Source organism: Cimex lectularius, unplaced genomic scaffold (assembly GCF_000648675.2).
Source record: "Cimex lectularius strain Harlan isolate CLEC.00 unplaced genomic scaffold, Clec_2.1 scaffold76, whole genome shotgun sequence".
NCBI lineage: Eukaryota > Metazoa > Arthropoda > Insecta > Hemiptera > Cimicidae > Cimex > Cimex lectularius.
Window position 1 is genome coordinate 627,357 of NW_019392636.1, and position 18,082 is coordinate 645,438.

The 18,082-nt window shown below is 34.1% G+C and overlaps 3 protein-coding genes across 6 annotated transcripts in view; 1 reads left to right on the forward strand and 2 right to left on the reverse strand.

The window, feature by feature from the left end:
- The window catches only part of LOC106669817 (monocarboxylate transporter 9-like), a 29,998-nt gene extending 17,016 nt beyond the window's left edge, over nucleotides 1–12,982 (reverse strand). Inside the window, exon 1 of one of the 2 annotated variants that reach the window (XM_024226198.1) lies at nucleotides 12,910–12,982. The gene's annotated coding sequence lies outside the window, so the exon portion shown is untranslated. Of the gene's footprint in view, nucleotides 1–1,987; nucleotides 2,078–12,909 lie in introns of those variants that run through there. The other variant, XM_014399576.2, reaches the window with a different exon arrangement.
- LOC106669818 (U8 snoRNA-decapping enzyme-like) lies at nucleotides 2,092–2,739 on the forward strand. The gene has a single exon (XM_014399578.2). It carries the CDS (start codon nucleotides 2,092–2,094, stop codon nucleotides 2,737–2,739), a length of 648 nt encoding a protein of 215 aa, XP_014255064.1.
- Nucleotides 12,983–16,110: 3,128 nt separating the features above from the next.
- The window catches only part of LOC106669825 (cingulin), a 40,554-nt gene continuing 38,582 nt past the window's right edge, over nucleotides 16,111–18,082 (reverse strand). For 2 of the 3 annotated variants that reach the window (XM_024226179.1, XM_024226176.1), the window contains 6 exons: nucleotides 17,323–17,406; nucleotides 17,222–17,246; nucleotides 17,027–17,058; nucleotides 16,670–16,960; nucleotides 16,481–16,606; nucleotides 16,111–16,407 (listed from right to left, as the gene is read on the reverse strand). In XM_024226179.1, coding sequence (XP_024081947.1) covers nucleotides 16,249–16,407; nucleotides 16,481–16,606; nucleotides 16,670–16,960; nucleotides 17,027–17,058; nucleotides 17,222–17,246; nucleotides 17,323–17,406 — 717 coding nt within the window. In that variant the 3' untranslated portion in view covers nucleotides 16,111–16,248. Of the gene's footprint in view, nucleotides 16,408–16,480; nucleotides 16,607–16,669; nucleotides 16,961–17,026; nucleotides 17,059–17,221; nucleotides 17,247–17,322; nucleotides 17,407–18,082 lie in introns of those variants that run through there. The other variant, XR_002910127.1, reaches the window with a different exon arrangement.

Below are 18,082 nucleotides of genomic sequence, written 5' to 3' on the forward strand. Positions count from 1 at the left end.
TACAAAAAACCTAAAACAATTCAAAAGTTTCGAAGTAAGAGAGTTTGAGAGCCCAGCATTGGTTCGTTTATGCCATATATCACAAAAATCGTGATAAATTATGAGATTTCATTTTATTCAGTAAGTTTCATAATATTCGACATTATTACATTAGCAACCATTGTGAGATTTCTCCGTGCGGTCTGCGAAGTGATGAACTTGTAATTTGGTCCGCCTATCCTCGCTGTTTTGCGTTCAAATCAACAGGAAATGCCATTAATTACCTTGGGACATTAATTTATTTTCGTTCTATAACCATTAATATGTGTATGTTTTCCATAAATGAAATATAAAATATATTCGTTTCGAACTTCAGTGTGCAAAAAATAATTCCTCAGTTTAATGGGGATCGATCTGGAGTATAAATAAATAGATGAATAAAAAAAACTAAAACAATTAAAAAATTAAGTAAAATTTTTTATCTCAACTAAAAACATTAATTAATTGAAAGATATGAATTGGTCAAGCGGTCCACGAAAACTAGTGAATTTAAAAAATTTAGCTTCAAATTAAGAAAGTATGAGAGCCCATCGTTTGGTTCATATGGACAATTTTTTGGACCATGAATAGACCGAAGTGAACTGAAGAAAAGAAGAATTTGAAAATCGAGACATTATATTAGAAAGCCATTCTAGCTCTTCGCATCGACTTAGAAAGATACATTAAAACAAAGTCCCGCGTGGAGTAGAAATCCATTTTTTCCGGACTTGAAGGGACCAGGACTTGTCCGTATGATCGAAAGTCCGGATAATCCGAAAATTTATGATTTTATTAGTATCGTGTCATAAAAACGGAAAAAACACATAAAGTGAACTCTTTTATTCGTATATCAAGTAACATTTAAAGTAATACATAATTTTTATTATTTTTATTTTTGTTGTCCCGATACGCGTTTCTCGAAATATTTATACGTAAAAAATACCTAATGAAAATATACGTAATAAAAAAAAACCTTTTCATTGGAAGCCAGCGTACGAACAACACGACACAACAATTTCATATCTTTTAAAATAGTATACACCTTTTATTTATTTATTTTTTACAATTTATTTTTTCTTTTATTTGCTTATTTATTTATTTATTTTTTAACAGAAACGTGCCTCTCCTCGATCGTGTGAGTAGTGGAAGGGCAATTTGGTGGCATTTACGAATTTCGAACGACGAATTAAATGTCCCATAGCTGAATTACGAATTTTAAAAAATTAATATATATACATTTAGAATTATGAAAAATTTATAAAAAATATGTGATGTTTAGTGATCGTTAATTAATGATTATTTGGAGATGGTGAGACTACACCAATATAAACTACTACCCCAGACCGCATCTCACGATCTCCAAATAATTTATAAAAAATATTTTAACAAACGGGTCCGGATAATCCGGAAGTCCGGATCATCGGAGTCCGGAAAAACGGGTTTCCACTGTACATTGGATTCATAGTTGAGTCCACAGTGAGATAGTATATTCAGGTGAAAGAAACCAGGTATTCCATGGTAGTTTAATTTAATAATCTTAAAAACGAACGAAAATCATAAAACATATCTAAATAAATTGAACCGTGGAATACCTGGTTTCTTTCTACCTTAGTATAAATTTAAGGACTTTCACTGAAATTTCGACCTCGGGAAAGTTGGGGGGTCTGTATCTCACGATCAACCGTGTTCAACTCGGCAATGAGGGTGAATACTGAATACCTGTGATCGTTCGCATAATGCAAGATGCGTTCTGATATAAAATTCATTCATAAAACTCTAAAACAGGTCCATAAACTAGGGAAATAATATCGCTTTTGTTGTAAAAGGGTTCGGAACCGGTTTAGCAGTTCTCGATGTATGACGTAGCCGATCGAATAACGTCAGCCAAGGTGGGATGCCCCACCACTTGATTAAACTAGCGATGAGAAGCTGAAGTAAAGGATAGAGAAAACTAGATTTGTAAGTGGACCTGACTATCCTGTTCCTCACTCCTTGCACCCCAGTTGCGATTTGCTTTCCGTTTTAACCACTGACACTACGAGGATGCGCTTTACGTAGTCGACTCGACTCGCGATGGACACGAACATTTTCACCGGTGACGGAGAATTTATCGATGTCACCGGGCAGATACTCTCCGGGATGCAGTTCCACGACTGCCGACAAGCGGCCCATTGCATGCTCTACGCAGACGCCACTCTCCCCTTCAAAGAATACGACAAGGTTTATTTCCCACGGGCAGCTGTACACATGCAGTGGCGGTTCGACGGTCACATCGGATTCCCCGGAGGGATGGTCGACCCGGGCGAGACTCCTGTGCAGACGATCAACCGGGAATTAGTTGAAGAGTCGGGGATCGAGATGAACAGGGTCGTCCTCGGCCCGGAGGACCTTTTGTACGTCCACCTTAGTCGGACGACCAACACACTCCTCTATTTCTACGTCAAAAAAATCAGCTTGCAGCAGATCGAGGAGATCGAAAGGTCAACGGTGTCGCGGGGCGATTTCGGCAGGGAGGTCCTCGGGCTGGTCCGGCCACCGCTCTACACCATTGCAGACGGCTACAGAGGATTTCCGGCCTTCCTCGACTCCCCTTTCATCGGCAACGCCAAACAGCAACTCTTGCTTGGACTCCTTTTGAAAAATATCATGTCACAAAAAGAGATAATGGAAGCTTTGGCAAAAACCAAAGCCGGCCTTCCTTTTAAATCCCTGACTTGTTAATGCAATTGTAAAAAAACCCTTATTCTATAAGTTACACGTTAAGGCCAAAATTGTAAAAATTAATACATAAATTTGTATATTTTGCAACAATATTGTCAAAATACGCTTTTTAACGGATTAAAATTATTTTAAAAAATCATTTTCATTGCGTCATTTTTATAAATTGAAAACTTCCATAACGATCATGAATACATACAATTCCTCAGAGTTTCATATGGAGATTATGTAGATGAAGAACTAAAACTATTCACTTAATTGCCTGACGTTGGTGAAAATGCAGGTCGAATATAAACCAAAATATTGGTCTCTGATGACGCAATATATGAAATTAGTTTTCTTCTCCATCATAATTATTCCTCACCGATATTGATGGAATTCTGACGAATTAGAAACTCATAGTCATCAACAACATACTTCAAAACGAAGTGCGAATACTTAACAGACGAGCTTTTTTTGTCGCTTTACTGCCGTACAATTGAAATATTCTGGAAAAAAATAATCGGCCTCTTATATAAAAACTTCATGATATATCACAAAAATTATGATAAATCGGGAGATTTCGATTTTTTTCAGTAAGTTCCATAATATACGCTACCACTGATTATACGTTTCATTGTGAGATCTCTCCTTGTGATCTGCGAGGCGATGAACCTGTAATTTCTTCGGTAAATCATTTTGGTCCGCTTTTCCTCGCTGTTTTGAATTCAAATCAATAGAAATTGCTGTTATTTAACAAATGAACGTAACTTTTTTTATCGTGCTACTACCATACAATTGAAATATTCTGGATTTTTCCAATCTATTTAATTTCAAATGTTAAACAAAGTACGCATTTTAACTCATCAGATTGACCAATGACTCGGGAAAACCTGTTAGACTATTTGGACATTAAAAGCTGTGCGTCAAATGACATAGCCTTCTTTTGAGACTGTCATTTGGCTCGTTCATGTCACATATTACAAAATTTCTGATAAATTGGGAGATTTCAGTAGTTATTATTTTGTTATGTATTATGTATAGTAATTATGTACGTTTCATTGTGAGATTTCTCCATGTGGTCTGCGGGTGAATCTGTAATTTGGCCATTAATATCATTTTGGTCCGCCTGGCCTCGCTGTGTCATGTTCAAATCGATGTGTTCAATATTTAAGAGATGAGTTAGGAAGACGAAATTATCAGTTATTAGTAGTAGTAAATTATAAATATCATGATAAGTAAGCTCTTAAAGTTCTTTAAAGATTGAAATTATTGAACTGTAACTGCAATCCGTTTTCAAATTAATCCACTTTTATGGTTGAATTGTCATGCATTGTTTAAATCAGGCTTTCTAAAATTCCAAAACCGGTTAAAGTGTTTAGTGAGTTTAAATCCAGAAATTTTGTTATATTTTTCAAATGACGTGTTTTTCTGACAGAAAGTAAGAAAATTGTGCTAATGGGGTTTATTTCCGATGAGTTCATTCTACAATGTTTAAAATTTTTTAGTGAACTTTTATCATAAGACGCAGTCAAGAGCATCTCTGAGCAAAACTATCTGGAAGCTCGGGTCTCTAGGAGAATATCTTTCAAAATTTGAGCGATTTCAGTGATAAACTTAAAATTATCCTTTTATCGATAAATTTCCCATAATGAACCAGCATAGGGTCACTTATTGGGTCCGCCATCACTCGCGGGTTTGTTCAATTTCAGCATTGGACCATTTTCAATGAAGAACTCGTCCATCAACCCATCATCACCTCTAAATTTCCCATAGTCAGAATGCAACTGCTTGAGCTAATTTCGATTTCACTGCTACAGGAAATGAACAAAAGGCACTTCACATTACCAAGCTACAAACTGGCGAAACGGAAGATCTGAAGTCTGAAAATTTTAGTAATTTTTACAAATGTGGTCAAATGATTAAAATACTTCTTTTTTTTTAAGTAGAATCTCTACTAAATGGATACGAGATGATAGTGTTTTCCAATCCGTCAGGCCATGAACACCCAACTATTAACCATAATTGTTTAATTTTGAAACTGATCAAAGACGTTTTGCCAAAGTACGAGTTTAACGGCGTTAGCAGGAAGGAAGTAGTCGGTAGGACTTAACAATAGACTTCATTCCTATTACTTTTATCCGTCAAGCCACCTGCGCACCCCATGCATCCCCTGCAGAACCGGTTTTGCAAGCGAACCCCCTTGACGTCCAACCATCCTTGATTTCTTGAAGATGCATCTGTTACCAAGGGGTGGACAAAAGTGGACCGACTGGACATGAGGAAAATGATGTCCGTTACGTTGAATTGTGAACGATTTTAAACCTGTAGTCCAACTATCTTTTTTTCCCTTTTTTCAAAATCGACATTTAAATTGTGTACGTTTTCTTTCAAATTTTAAGATTTTTTTTCTTCCGTGTATTGTTCTACAATTTGTTAACGTTTTAACTGATAGTTTTTGAAACTGAAAAACCACTTCGGAAGCATAAGTTTGTTAACTTGCATCTTTTCAGACTTATTATTTAGTAATGTGACACAGTGTTTTATACCAAAAAAAGGTGTTTATTTTTTATGTGTTCAGTTATTTTAAATATATTTATTTCCTATTTCTATCACGGATAGATGATGTTCTTAAAAAAATAAGTCAAAATAAAAAATAAAAGCTGAACCTAAAAACCAAAATCAACAGTTGGTTTCAAAAGAAGGGGATATTTTGAAGTACATTTGAATAATTGCACACAATAAATCTCCAATGTGAATATTTCTTTTTGCTTCTTTAATTAAATTATGTATTATCCGATTCCCACTCATAAAAATTTGTTATAAGTATTCTCGAGTCCACTGACAAGCAAAATATTCCATCCAATTCCATCCATCATTTTCTCGATAAAGAAAATCCTGCCCTAAATTGGTCTCGTTGTTTTTACCAATAAATATTTGTTTATGCTGTTTTAAATTGGGAATTAGAGGTAAACATACTTAATCCTTAATCGAAAACTAGGATAATGCTGAGGATGTTGTGCGTGGTGTGGCACTTATTGATGAAGGACGTTCCATCAGGTTGCGGCTATTGCCATCGGAGTTCCCTACGAAACACTGCGAGACGTTTTCTAGCAACTGGGTCCTACCATTGGCCCGGTTCTGGACACCCAAGGGTAACAGAACAACAGGATGACAGTTTTTTGACTGAGAATTTTGCGAAACCGGAACCTCACTGTTATTCAAGCGATTCATCAGCTCCAGGAAGTTCGAGGTGTCCAGATTTCTGAACGCACTGCTCCAAGAAGATTAAATCAGTATGAATTGATGGCTTTCCGCCCGGTAAAAGGACCAGAGTGGACCAGAACAAAGAGTTGGACGGCTTCCGTTTGCTCGAGAACACAGCCATTGGTCTATGAACGATTGATCTGCTGTACTTTTTACAGATGAGTGTAGATTTGCTCTATGATCTCCAGATGGGCGTGAAAGAGTGTGGGGAAGGGGAAATGAAAGGTATGAAGCCTGTAATTTTTCCCAGAGCCAGCCTTTGCAGTGTAGCTCAGTGATGATGTGGGCGGGAGAGTCGCACACACCATCACTGAGCTACATTGGTTGTTGTTCGTGGAGGGTTCTTTGACGACCATTCGCTATGTGGATGAAATTTTGGAACATCATGCGTTGCCTATCCTCGATTAAATCAGCGACAATCCTATTCTAATGCAAGATAAAGCCCGCCCACATGTCGCTCGCATAGTACAAACGTACCTTCAACAACATAACATCAGGGTCTTAGCCTGGCCGGCCCGTTCTCCAGACTTGAACCCTCCAACATTTATGGGATAACCTCAAAAGACGAATAAGAGCACGACAATTACTTCCTGATACACTCCACAATTTTGAAAGGTCTCTTCGTGAAGAATGGGCTATCCTCCAGCAAAGAGACATCGCCAGACTGGTGTGCCGAGGGTCTTTGAGATGTAATTAAGGCAAGAGGAGGATAAACGCACTATTAAAGTGTTAATTAAAAATTTAATTAAAATAAATTTTATCTGTCGTTTAAAAACGTGAAACTTTGATTAATATATCGTTGACACCATGTTAAAGTGACGAATATGGATTTCTCCACTTTTCACATTCGTCACTTTAACATGGTGTCAACGATATAAAAACATATACAAATCAAGTTATATTACAAGCGGGTGGAATTTTTTACCTGTCAGTGTAAATTTCATTGTTGAAAGAAGAATTTCAGGTGGGGTAGATGTAAAAAACCTACTATTGTTTGGAAACAGCCTATTATCTTATCAGCGAACACGACACACAAACCAAGGCTTATTAGCAGATCCGATAATCTCTGTTGAGTGTTACCATTGAAAATTAGGCGAATAAATGAGACATTGGAACGTGTAAAGTCAGACGCTTTAAATTTTCATCGCCCAACGAGATTGGTTTATAGTTACATTACTTTGCAAAGAATTAGAGTAAGCAGTAAAATATGTAAAACACAAAGAGAGCAAATATTATAATAAAAATTTATAGCAAAAAACAGTGAATGTACATACAGTAAATACATGCAATAACCAGGTTTACACAATTTTATCTATTTGTCCCTTCTGTTTTATATTACAACAAACAAAAAATGGAACAAACATACATTATTAAACGGGATAGGCATAAAACTTTTGACAAAAAATACACAAAGTAATTAAGGTACAGGAATAATATATAACCTCATTTGGTCTAGACTTTTCCAGGCATCCTCGTTTCATACCCGCTCTTTAATCTCTTGTCACGGAATCTTTTTTAACTGATCGCTGTTCAGAGTGAAATGCTGCAACGAGTACTCTCTGCAGCCTGATACAAGCCGGAGTCCCACAAGGGAACATTCTTGGCCCCATTCTGTATACTATTTGTACTGATTACTTTCCTATGCTTCCCGAATCCTGTCCAAGATACTTCCAACTGGTGGAAAAAGTGGAGGACAAAACTGAGCGAAAAAAATGTACCGTGTTATTTACTCATTAGAGCTTAAAACCCACCCTAGATACTGATGAAATAATTCGCTTCCGTCCTCATCATTCCACAATACGACAAGGTGACAGATTTATCTACACCATCTCCCCTAGAGAATAAAGTATTGCTTGGGTGCGTTTCTAGATGTATCCCAGGTTTTTGACAGGATTTGGCCTTTTATACTTAAACGCTTCCTAAAAGTGCTGAAATCCAATCTAATCGACCGCTGCTTAAGAATGAAGTGCGGCAACGAGAAGTCAGATATCCGATCAATACAATCCGGCGTCCCGCATGGGAGCATTTTTGGTACCATCCTGTATACACTGCCGACTTTCATACACATCCCAATACCGTCTGTGTGGATGATATCACAATATTGTCTTTTAACCCGAATCCTATCCAAGCAACCAAAGAACACTGTGAGCTTATCAAAGACTGGTGCTAACAATAGAGGACAAGAATGAATGAGGAAAAATTTGTGCATCAACAAAAAGGAACTACCGACTTCTTCTCCAATCAGATACTTACTGCACCTAGATAACAGACTGAAATTCTCGGAAGTCAGACCGGTACAATCCGGCCGCGGGCTCAATGGTCCCCATCTTGGTCCCATCTCGTGTAGCATTTATTTATACTGCTGACCTACCTGTACATCCCGATACCATCATCACCACCTACATGGGCGAACCGCAATATTGTCCTTTATGTCGAATCCTATGTAAACTTACCCTAATATCCAACCTTGAGCTTATCGAAGTGTAGTGCAAAAAGTGAAGAACACGACTAAATGAGGAAAATGTACTCGTACATTTTACATCGAAAAACAGTCTTTTCCTCCAATGTACATCAGCAACAAGGAGCTAACGACTTCCTCTCAAGTCAAATAGATATTTAGGACTTTACGTATAGCAGACACGAGACTTAATAGAAGACAACTTATCAGAAGACTTGGATAGCTACAAAGCTGTAAATATGACAGAAACACAATAATAAAAAACAAAAAGCGCAATTAACACGATAGTTTATTAAGAAAATACTAAAGGGTTATTTAACCCCGCCCCGAAGTATATCGAGTCTCTGGGGTGAATGTGAGTCCGGAGAGCAAAATAAGTTATAAGCGAGAATGGAGTGGGTCCAATCCCAAGTACACTGGAGGAGTGAATGTGACCAGACTTCTGTATGTATTGTATATTTTATTCTGTAGTTGACAACTTGAGGTTCAAATAAGAGGCAAGTGTTTTAGGATATCGACTTAGTTTTGATATAAAATCAGAATCAGTAACGGATTGAGAAGCTCAAATGGCTGCAGGTTGAAAATCCAGAAAAAGAAGTATAAAACGCAGAGGGCCGGCGATGGCCTCAGTTTTTTGTCGACCCTTAACTTCCTCCATTACATTTATTAAGAAAATCCTAGCAAATAAGCAATTATGACAACAATTGGATAGAGGAATAATTCTGATAAGACTTGGATAGCTACAAAGCCGTTTAGGACCAAAATCAATTTAGACTGTCAAAACTCAACAACTCTGAATAAGATACTGCGACCACTTTGGACATACGTAGTGTAACTATGGAGTTCCGCTAAGCCATCCAATATCCAGCGCATCAAACCTTTCTACTTCTATTTGTTAAAGATCCTTACTACACCACTAACCTCACTGTCCACAAACACCTCAACTTCTTTGGTGAACTGATCCTATGCCGTTTCCAAAAGTTCCACTCTCTCTATCCATCCTAACCCTACTTCCTAAGCACTCTGCACTTTCTCATCTCAATTTCTCGTAATATTGAGTGCCAGGCGTTGGCCGATTTCTTTCATATGTCCTCTGGGTGCAGTACTGGCCAGTGTTGGTGTTAGTGTTGGAGAAATATATTAATCATATAAGCCCATAGTTGTAATATGTATTTTTGTATTTTGAATGTACAAACATATTTAAAAACAAACTTCATTAGTTTATTTAATAATTTAAAATTGAGAGAGTACCAGTACGATGTGTGTGCTGTTAATATAAAAACGTACAACTTATTACGATTTTAATCAGTTGTAAATGATTAACAGCTATAAAAAAAGTGATTTAATAATTTGTAAGGATATAAGTAATCAAATTATTGTATAATTTTTTTTACACTTTTAAAATACGTTGTGCTTCGCAACACGTGGGTGTTTAGAAATTTAAAAACCAACTCAATCGTTCGTTTAACGTCTTATGCCATTTATGCAATGGAGGAAAGGAAATTCCCTGAACATGAACGTACAGCTTACCAGCAAATGAGACTACCCGAGATTGTACGGATTTATGATGAAGGTTTGTTATCATTTATCATACTCAATAAACCAAACAATATACTCTTCTAACTCTGCTTATCTGCTAATAATCTGTATTTTTATAATCGTACAACGCACTTACATTCGTGATAAAATAATATTTAAAAAATTAAAAACAAAAGTCAAATCTTATACTTGTATGGTTTTTTGTTTAGGGTTTCTTATAAGACTATTTTTTCGACTCTATTCTCAATTGAATCCTTTTGTCCTGTACATCTGTGTCTCATTCCTCTATCCAATTGTTGTCATAATTGCTTATTTGCTAGGATTTTCTTAATAAATGTAATGGAGGAAGTTAAGGGTCGACAAAAAACTGAGGCCATCGCCGGCCCTCTGCGTTTTATACTTCTTTTTCTGGATTTTCAACCCGCAGCCATTTGAGCGTTACTGGCTCTTATTGTATATAAAAACTAAGTCGATATCCTAAAACACTTGCCTCTTATTTGAACCTCAAGTTGTCAACTACAGAATAAAACGTACAATACATCACTACAAACAGAAGTCTGGTCACATTCACTCCCCCAGAGTACTTGGGGTAGGACCCACTCCATTCTCGCTAATAACTTATTTTGCTCTCCGGACGTCACATTCACCCCAGAGACTCGATATACTTCGGGGCGGGGTTAAATAACCCTTTAGTATTTTCTTAATAAACTATCGTGTTAATTGCGCTTTTTGTTTTTTATTCTTGTGTTTCTGTCATATTTCCTAGCTTCAAATGTTCACAGTCGACCAGTTTTGTTGGATCGTCGTTTTAAATGATAAATTGTTTGAAAAAGCTAGTGAATAGTTGTTATTGTTCTCAGAAATCATGACGTCTTGTTTGAATTATTACTTAAGGGAAAAAAACCAATTCTAATTCTACAGCTTCTTTAGATTATCTCAATGTATACTTTTTATAGGTTTATTTATTTGTATTAATGAAATGTAGACGGTAGTTTTGGACATAAAAGTTCGGCAAAGGAAATCGAGAAAAACATCATAATACTTAGTTTTTCTTGTAGCAAATTTCATACGTGAAGTCTTATAAATTTGCCTTATAAATTGTTTCCTCCTCTCGTTCTTTGTTTTCGTTTTTACTTTGCCTTCCTTCACTCTTACGTGTTTCGAATTAATCACTTAATCGTAATACATGCCGATGAATTACAAAAAGGAGGACAAAAGGTACATGACTAATGAATTTTCAAACAGAAAAGAAACGACGACAGTCATAAAAAGGTGTTGGAGCGTGAATAGGATAATCAATTAAATTTTTGTTTAAAAAAATAGTATTGATCAAGCAATGTCTCGTTAACAATTATTCTGTACTATAAAAAAAATTTCATCTCTTATTTATTAATTCCTCTTTAACCGGGTAAACATTTAAAGTGTAATATATTGTATATTTATTTTTTTGCTTTAGTTCATTTAATAAAAAAACAAAATTATATTTCCTAGTGTCAATTTATGAGAGAAATCTAGAATAATTTAGCCTAAAAAACACACAATTATCAGAAAATTTAATCAGATTAATTCCACATTAAAAAATAAATAAGATTTTTAACTACAGCGATGCGTTACTTTACGATCAATCCATTTCATGTAAAACTTTAACAGTAATGCTTTTAATTTCTTGATCATTATAAAGTGTATGTTTCAAACTTTCTCTGGTATAATTTTGATGTGTTCCTCAGAAAGAGACATTTCTTCCAAGCTGATTTCCGAGTCCATTGACAACTTTTCCATTTTACCATAGAACAAAACCTCGGATATGAGTTTCTCAGCTACAGTTTGTTGGATTTTTGGCATACTTCTAAGCTTGGCGGCCACATTCCTACCAACCGCATCAAATTCATCTTCCTGCTGGCAAAAAGAGGGCATAAGTGTCACTTGATGTAGTTGTCTTTTTCACATCTAGCTCACTTGCATTGTTCTAACGGAAAATTAAAGTTTATATTATATTGTAAATATCTTGAAATACTACACTCTATTATTTGAAAACTGTAAATAAGCTATTCTTACTTTTATTATTGCACTCATATAATTTAACAAAATAACACTTCACTACACCAATAAACTCACTTTAAACACTTACAAATGACCATTATTATTACATATGAGTATTTATTAGGGTAAAAAATGTGTGTTTCTTAGATTTATCATGTGTCATAACTATTTAAACAATTATAATAACATTTTAAAAAGTTTTATCAACAGAAATCAAGAAGAAGAAAAATATATTCCAAGAGTGTAGAGGTCAGGAAGATTTTCCAACAATTCCTTACAGTATTTGCATTCTGCGGTTCTGCTGTTTTCTACAGTTTTTACAGCTTTTTGATTGTACAGTCCCATCGTTCTCCATATTCTGTATGTCTAATGAAGTGTTTTAGCCAGGGAAATTTAGAATGTTGTTACTTACATGACTGTCTTCTTTTTTATGTTGGTGTTTTGCGCCAACCAAGGACGATGTCATTTGGTTTTTTGGTTTTGGATTGTTTGGATTCGTTTTCTATGTCTAAGACCCATGTTTTTGCTCCTTTATAAAATTCTTTGTTCATTTCTATTCAACCAAAAACACATGCATTATCATTTCTATGCTAATTTTTGAAAGTTCCTCTCAGGTATAAAAACCAGTATAGTAAATGTTTAAAAAAAATTCAATAAATGTTATTGTAGTATTTGGCTGATTTGTTATGCATTAAATATACAGAGAATTCAATAAAATTGATTGACCTGCAAAATCATTTTATGTACAAAGTGTGTAGGCAATATATGGATGAATTTTATGATGAGCATAAACATTTAAGTACATATTTTAATACATTATAATTACACATGGCTCAGTGTAAATTGTAATGTGTTATAAAGCAGAAATAAAAAATATAATCATAACTCACATATTTTCAAACTCACTCTGATTGTCGAGGAAGTATTACTGTTTCTTTCAAATATAGAACATAAGTTGCAATCATTTTATAGGGGGAGGGGAAGCCTTGACTTGAGCAATAGTCATTTTTATCGAAAGTTAAACTTGAAAAAACGTTTGCAATTGATGTCGTTTTTCATATTTTATTCATTCTAAAATTTATGCTTTCTAAATAATTTCTTAATTAATAAAAATAATGATAGTGATTGCCATGTTAGCTCTGTTATTACCAAATTAGGAAATCACCACCTGCACAATTTTTATTTAAATACAATATTTAACTCAGAAAATCTTTTCATTCAATTTATTTATAGGTTTATTTTTGGGGTATTTCAACTCGTCATATTAACCACTGAGGCACTGGTGTTGTTGAAGAAAAAAATTCATTAATCATTAGATTATTTGTTTTTGAAAAAAAAAAAAAAACACCTATTTGTAAGTATGTTGGGTTTGGATTCAGGGCTGCTGGGGTTCGAATCCAGGACTTTTAGTCACCTTTTCTATAGAGCAAAGAGTAATTGCTGTCATTGTTTTTTAATTTTATTTCACCTGCATAGGGTGAAGACATACGAATGAATGTTTGTGATGTTTATAAGCATGATTTCAGTCATTTATTTACAGGAGTAGATAAGATTCTCTAAGATATAAGATTCTCTAAAAATTGTAGCAGTCAAAGAACAAATCTCAGTATTGTTTGATTGTATTTATAGTCATAAACTTTCATGCTTCATTTCATGCATAATAAGGAATATATTTTTCCCTTATGAAAAATATGCAGATAATTGAATAATACGATGAAAAATTGCATTACAAAGTAGACTTGTAAAAACATTCACATTTTCATGTGTCAACAAGATTTATATTTATTTGAGAAAAATAAATAAGTAAACAAGTTTTATTTGATAGTTCTCACAGTACAACTAATTACATACTAAGCTGATTCCAGGGCCTAGTAAGTAGCACATTTTTCACCTAACCTTACAAACAAGTTTCTCCAGCTCTTTTTTGTTTGTTGGTTTTTCTTATTTGTAGATTTTTGGTTCTTTAATGAAGTAATCCAACCTTCTTGTTAGTATGTTTTTATAAAAACAAGGCTTGATGACTTCATTAACCAACGTGAAATTCACAAAGAAATACCTCAATTGTTGAAGGTTAACAAGTAAGGAGTAAAATGTTTTTTAAAAAAACCAGACAAATCTGCTTAACTAACAAAAGGTTCTGTATTAAATTTATATAAGTTATTTATTGTTTTTAAAAGAAAGTGCAGGTATTCTAAGTAATGAAATGGCAAAACTTAGTGAATAATGAAATGTTCAAGACTTTAATAATACATAGTACAATAGACGATTTCCCAATGCCAAACTTGATTAACAGATATCACATTTTAACCATATCACCTAGATTATGTTTAAAATATTAAATTTTTAGTCGTTATGTTAGTATTTAAGGTAATTAAGGTTGAGTGTATGGAATACTTATGCATGTATTAAAATTTTACAATTAATCCATGTATGTGAGTAGATAACTACATATATTTATATTTATGTGCATCATGATGTAGGAGCCCATCATGAGCAATCACCTATAATCCTTAAGACATTTTGTTCTACTTGGAGTTTTCCATAATTTGTCTTACAGGTTAACCAAGTCGGGGCACCATAAATGATTTAAGAAAATGTATGCAGTTTGGCAAATGATGACATGGTTTTTCAGTTATTTTTACAATTGTAACATCCGTTTCAAATGAACAGCATTATTAACGCAGGATTATGATATGACTTCTTTGTAGTGAAGTGCATGTCACATTTTAATAATGTGTAACAACAATTCAACGAATCTAAATTAGCTTGAGCAATTTCGCCTTCCCTGATAAATTTACATCATCACATAATGTCCTATAAATAAATGTACATGTATCATTAAAAATAATAATCAAAACAATATTTAGATAAACTAATCACAGTTATTTAGCAAAGGAAATAGCATATTGCGTGCTCCTTTTGAACTATCATTAAACTGACTGATATAGTGGTATCATGTTTTTCTAAAAATGGATGACCACATAGTCATGATTTTTGTACTTGTTTTTTATTTATCTTCCAACAAATTTGTACCAATTACTACTGATTTATATAAGCTCAAATGTACATACACAATGTTGAATCTATCACTTCTCGCAGTTCACAGGCAATTCCAGCTTTTGTAATTTAGAATGAATTATCAGCAGGCCTCAAGAATCACCCTCCCCAGGAGTTCGCAGTCCGGTTTTACCTGTCCACCTGCTGAGGTTGGGCTCCAGCTATCAACAGCTAGGTTATTTCAACCCCCAATTCAATCGTTCCTAAAAATCAAACCCATTCACTCACTCACTCATTCTTATTTACAAACCATTAACTCAGGGTGGTGGAATACTCGAAATTCCACCATTGGCCCTCTCACTACAAATTCACGCCAATAAATTCATTCACTCTCAACCCACACTAGGGGTGATAAGACTTAGTACCATATACAATAAAACCACAGTTTTTTCAAAGAATCAGAACAGGGATCAAGAAACTTGTTGCTCAAGCATTCTCAATTCTCATATCGGGTGACTTACTATGTGCTCGCTATGTGGAGCCAAGGTTGTATCAATTACGTTCTTTTATAGAGTGTGTTAATTATTTCAGGAAAAGTCCCCATAACATACAACTGTCAATTGGTTATAAACGTGTTTACAATAGCTTTTGTCACCTTGATACACAATGAACCAGTCAAAATTACACGTAAGATGTCTAGAAATGTTCAATCATTTCATAACAAAATCAATGATAAAAATCCATCTTCCTTTTTCTCCTATTGAACCAAGTTAATTTCAAGTTTTTACTATGAAGTTGAAGTTTATCATAACTAATTTTAATTAATTATACTGTAATTTTGTTAAATGCTGGACGGAAAAATCTTAAATTATGTATAATACTGGCGTTTTGTAATCTTGCAACTATTTTTAATAACAGCTAATTCAAATGTTAAAAACACTGCATGCTTACATGCTTAGATAACAATACAAAATTTTATTTTCATATCAGGCAATGTATAATAATAATATAAGGACGTGTGATAAAAAGATTTTTTGATTTTTATTAAAACATACTCTATTACTACATATGTACATTAAGAAAAAATATGATATTTTTGATTATATATTAACCTTTGTACATATTTTATACAATAACAAAATATAATTAAAAGCTCATATTCAAAAATTATAATGGTAATACTTTAAGCAATAAAAACATTGTTCATAGTTTGATGTGACTAGAGGTGAGACTTATGGGTAACACACTTCGGCTGAGTCGATATGTTGGCCTGTATAAGACAAAGTATTTAAGGTGATTACAATTCTATCATCCAGTTCTATCGGATGGAGCAATGTCTTTGTCCGCCCTGGGCTACGGATTCTCTGAACAAACAATCCATTGACATATATCTGAAATGTAAAGTTCGTTCAAGTAAACATTTAACGGTCATTGTTTTTTTTGTTTTTTTAATTTGCAATTTACCTCAAAAGCATAGACCTTGTTAGGTGGAGGTGGATTCCACTTGATGAGCAGGCTATCAGGGCCTACTTGCCTAACGACTTGCAGTCCCAAAGCATTAGTGGCTTTATACGATTCCTCGCCATCTTGCTATAGTGTAATAACTTCATCATTAGGCGTGTTCATTTTTTATCATAATTTATTATAATTTACCGTGTCCAATTCATGTGTCGGTTCATTGTTCAAAAATTTGTGCAAAGTGACTCGATTAAAATCTGGTGGATCTGTCGACGGGTATTCCGTTATGTCCTCCATCAGCCTGTTAGAGTTGAAATGTCCATCGCTCCTCAGTTCATCGGCTAACGCTTTGATCAACGTATCTTTGACCCTACATTTTTCTTTCAGTTCATCGACTGTAAGTTGTAATGTTGATAATGTAGGCTTTATCTTGTACCCAGCCTCATTTTCATTTGGATCCCACCCCACTGATCCAGGACCTAATTCCTAGAATCAAAACATTTCTGGTTGAACAATTTTATTGATAGATGTGTTAGAAAAAAGGTTATTTACGTTAGTCGTTAATGATGATGGTTCCCCCAGATCTACAAATAAGAAATTAAATTTTGTTATAAAAAATTTCATTAAACCATTTCTAAGTTTAAATTGTTTATTAATAATGGTAACTTTAACTGGAACAAGGATATTAGATACAACTAAAATAAATTGAACTTTTTTATTGGGTATGGGGGCTGCATTAAATCTTACATTCACTTTGATTGCCTCTAAGATCCTGGAAATAAAACAAAAGCATTAAACACAATGATTGAGCTAAATATTTCAAATAAAATAAAAAAGTATAACATTACCTTCATTTGAGGTAACTTAACACCAAGCTGTTTAATTATATCTTCTAGAAAAGATCCCAGTTTCTCATTGCAAGAATTGCATGTCTGAAAATAATACACAAAAGATTGAAAAAGAAATAAAATTATAAATTTTAATAACAATATCGAATTCTATGTGGACTATTTTTATTATTGACAGTTTGTTTTGAACTCAACAAATCACTAATAACTAACACACTAACAAAAAATTCTGTTTCAATCAAATTGTATGTAAAGCACCAGTTTTAATACGTATACACTCAGATCACTCAGAAAAATAGCAAACAGAATAAGTTGAGCTTTTTCAGTTTGCAAACACACTCTGTATATGTCCAGGGTGGATGGTAAAAGACAATTTTTTTATTAAATTTTTGGAGAAACAAAGGTAAAAAAATTTATCTGCTCCAGTTTATAGCTATATCATTAATTATTCAAATTTCAAAACTTTACCTCAGATGGTGTAAAAATCACTCAAGAATATATTTAATGTTAACTATAAATATTTATTTTAATTTAATGTTAACTACTTATACACTTTTAACTAACATTATACCTGAAATTTGGACGTTGATCATTTTGGTCTTCTTTGCTAGGTTGGTTTTTGGGTGCATTTCGGCATTTCATCATCTTCAGTGTGTCCATGAAACCGGCCTAGCAAAGATAGGCAGACCAAAGTGATCGGTAACAACCAAATTTCAGGTCCATCACTCCACAAACAACATGGAGAAATCTCACAATCTTA

Excerpts from the sequence above, each read along its gene's own strand:
- LOC106669818 (XM_014399578.2), top strand. The coding sequence starts at position 2,092 with ATGGACACGAACATTTTCACCGGTGACGGAGAATTTATCGATGTCACC.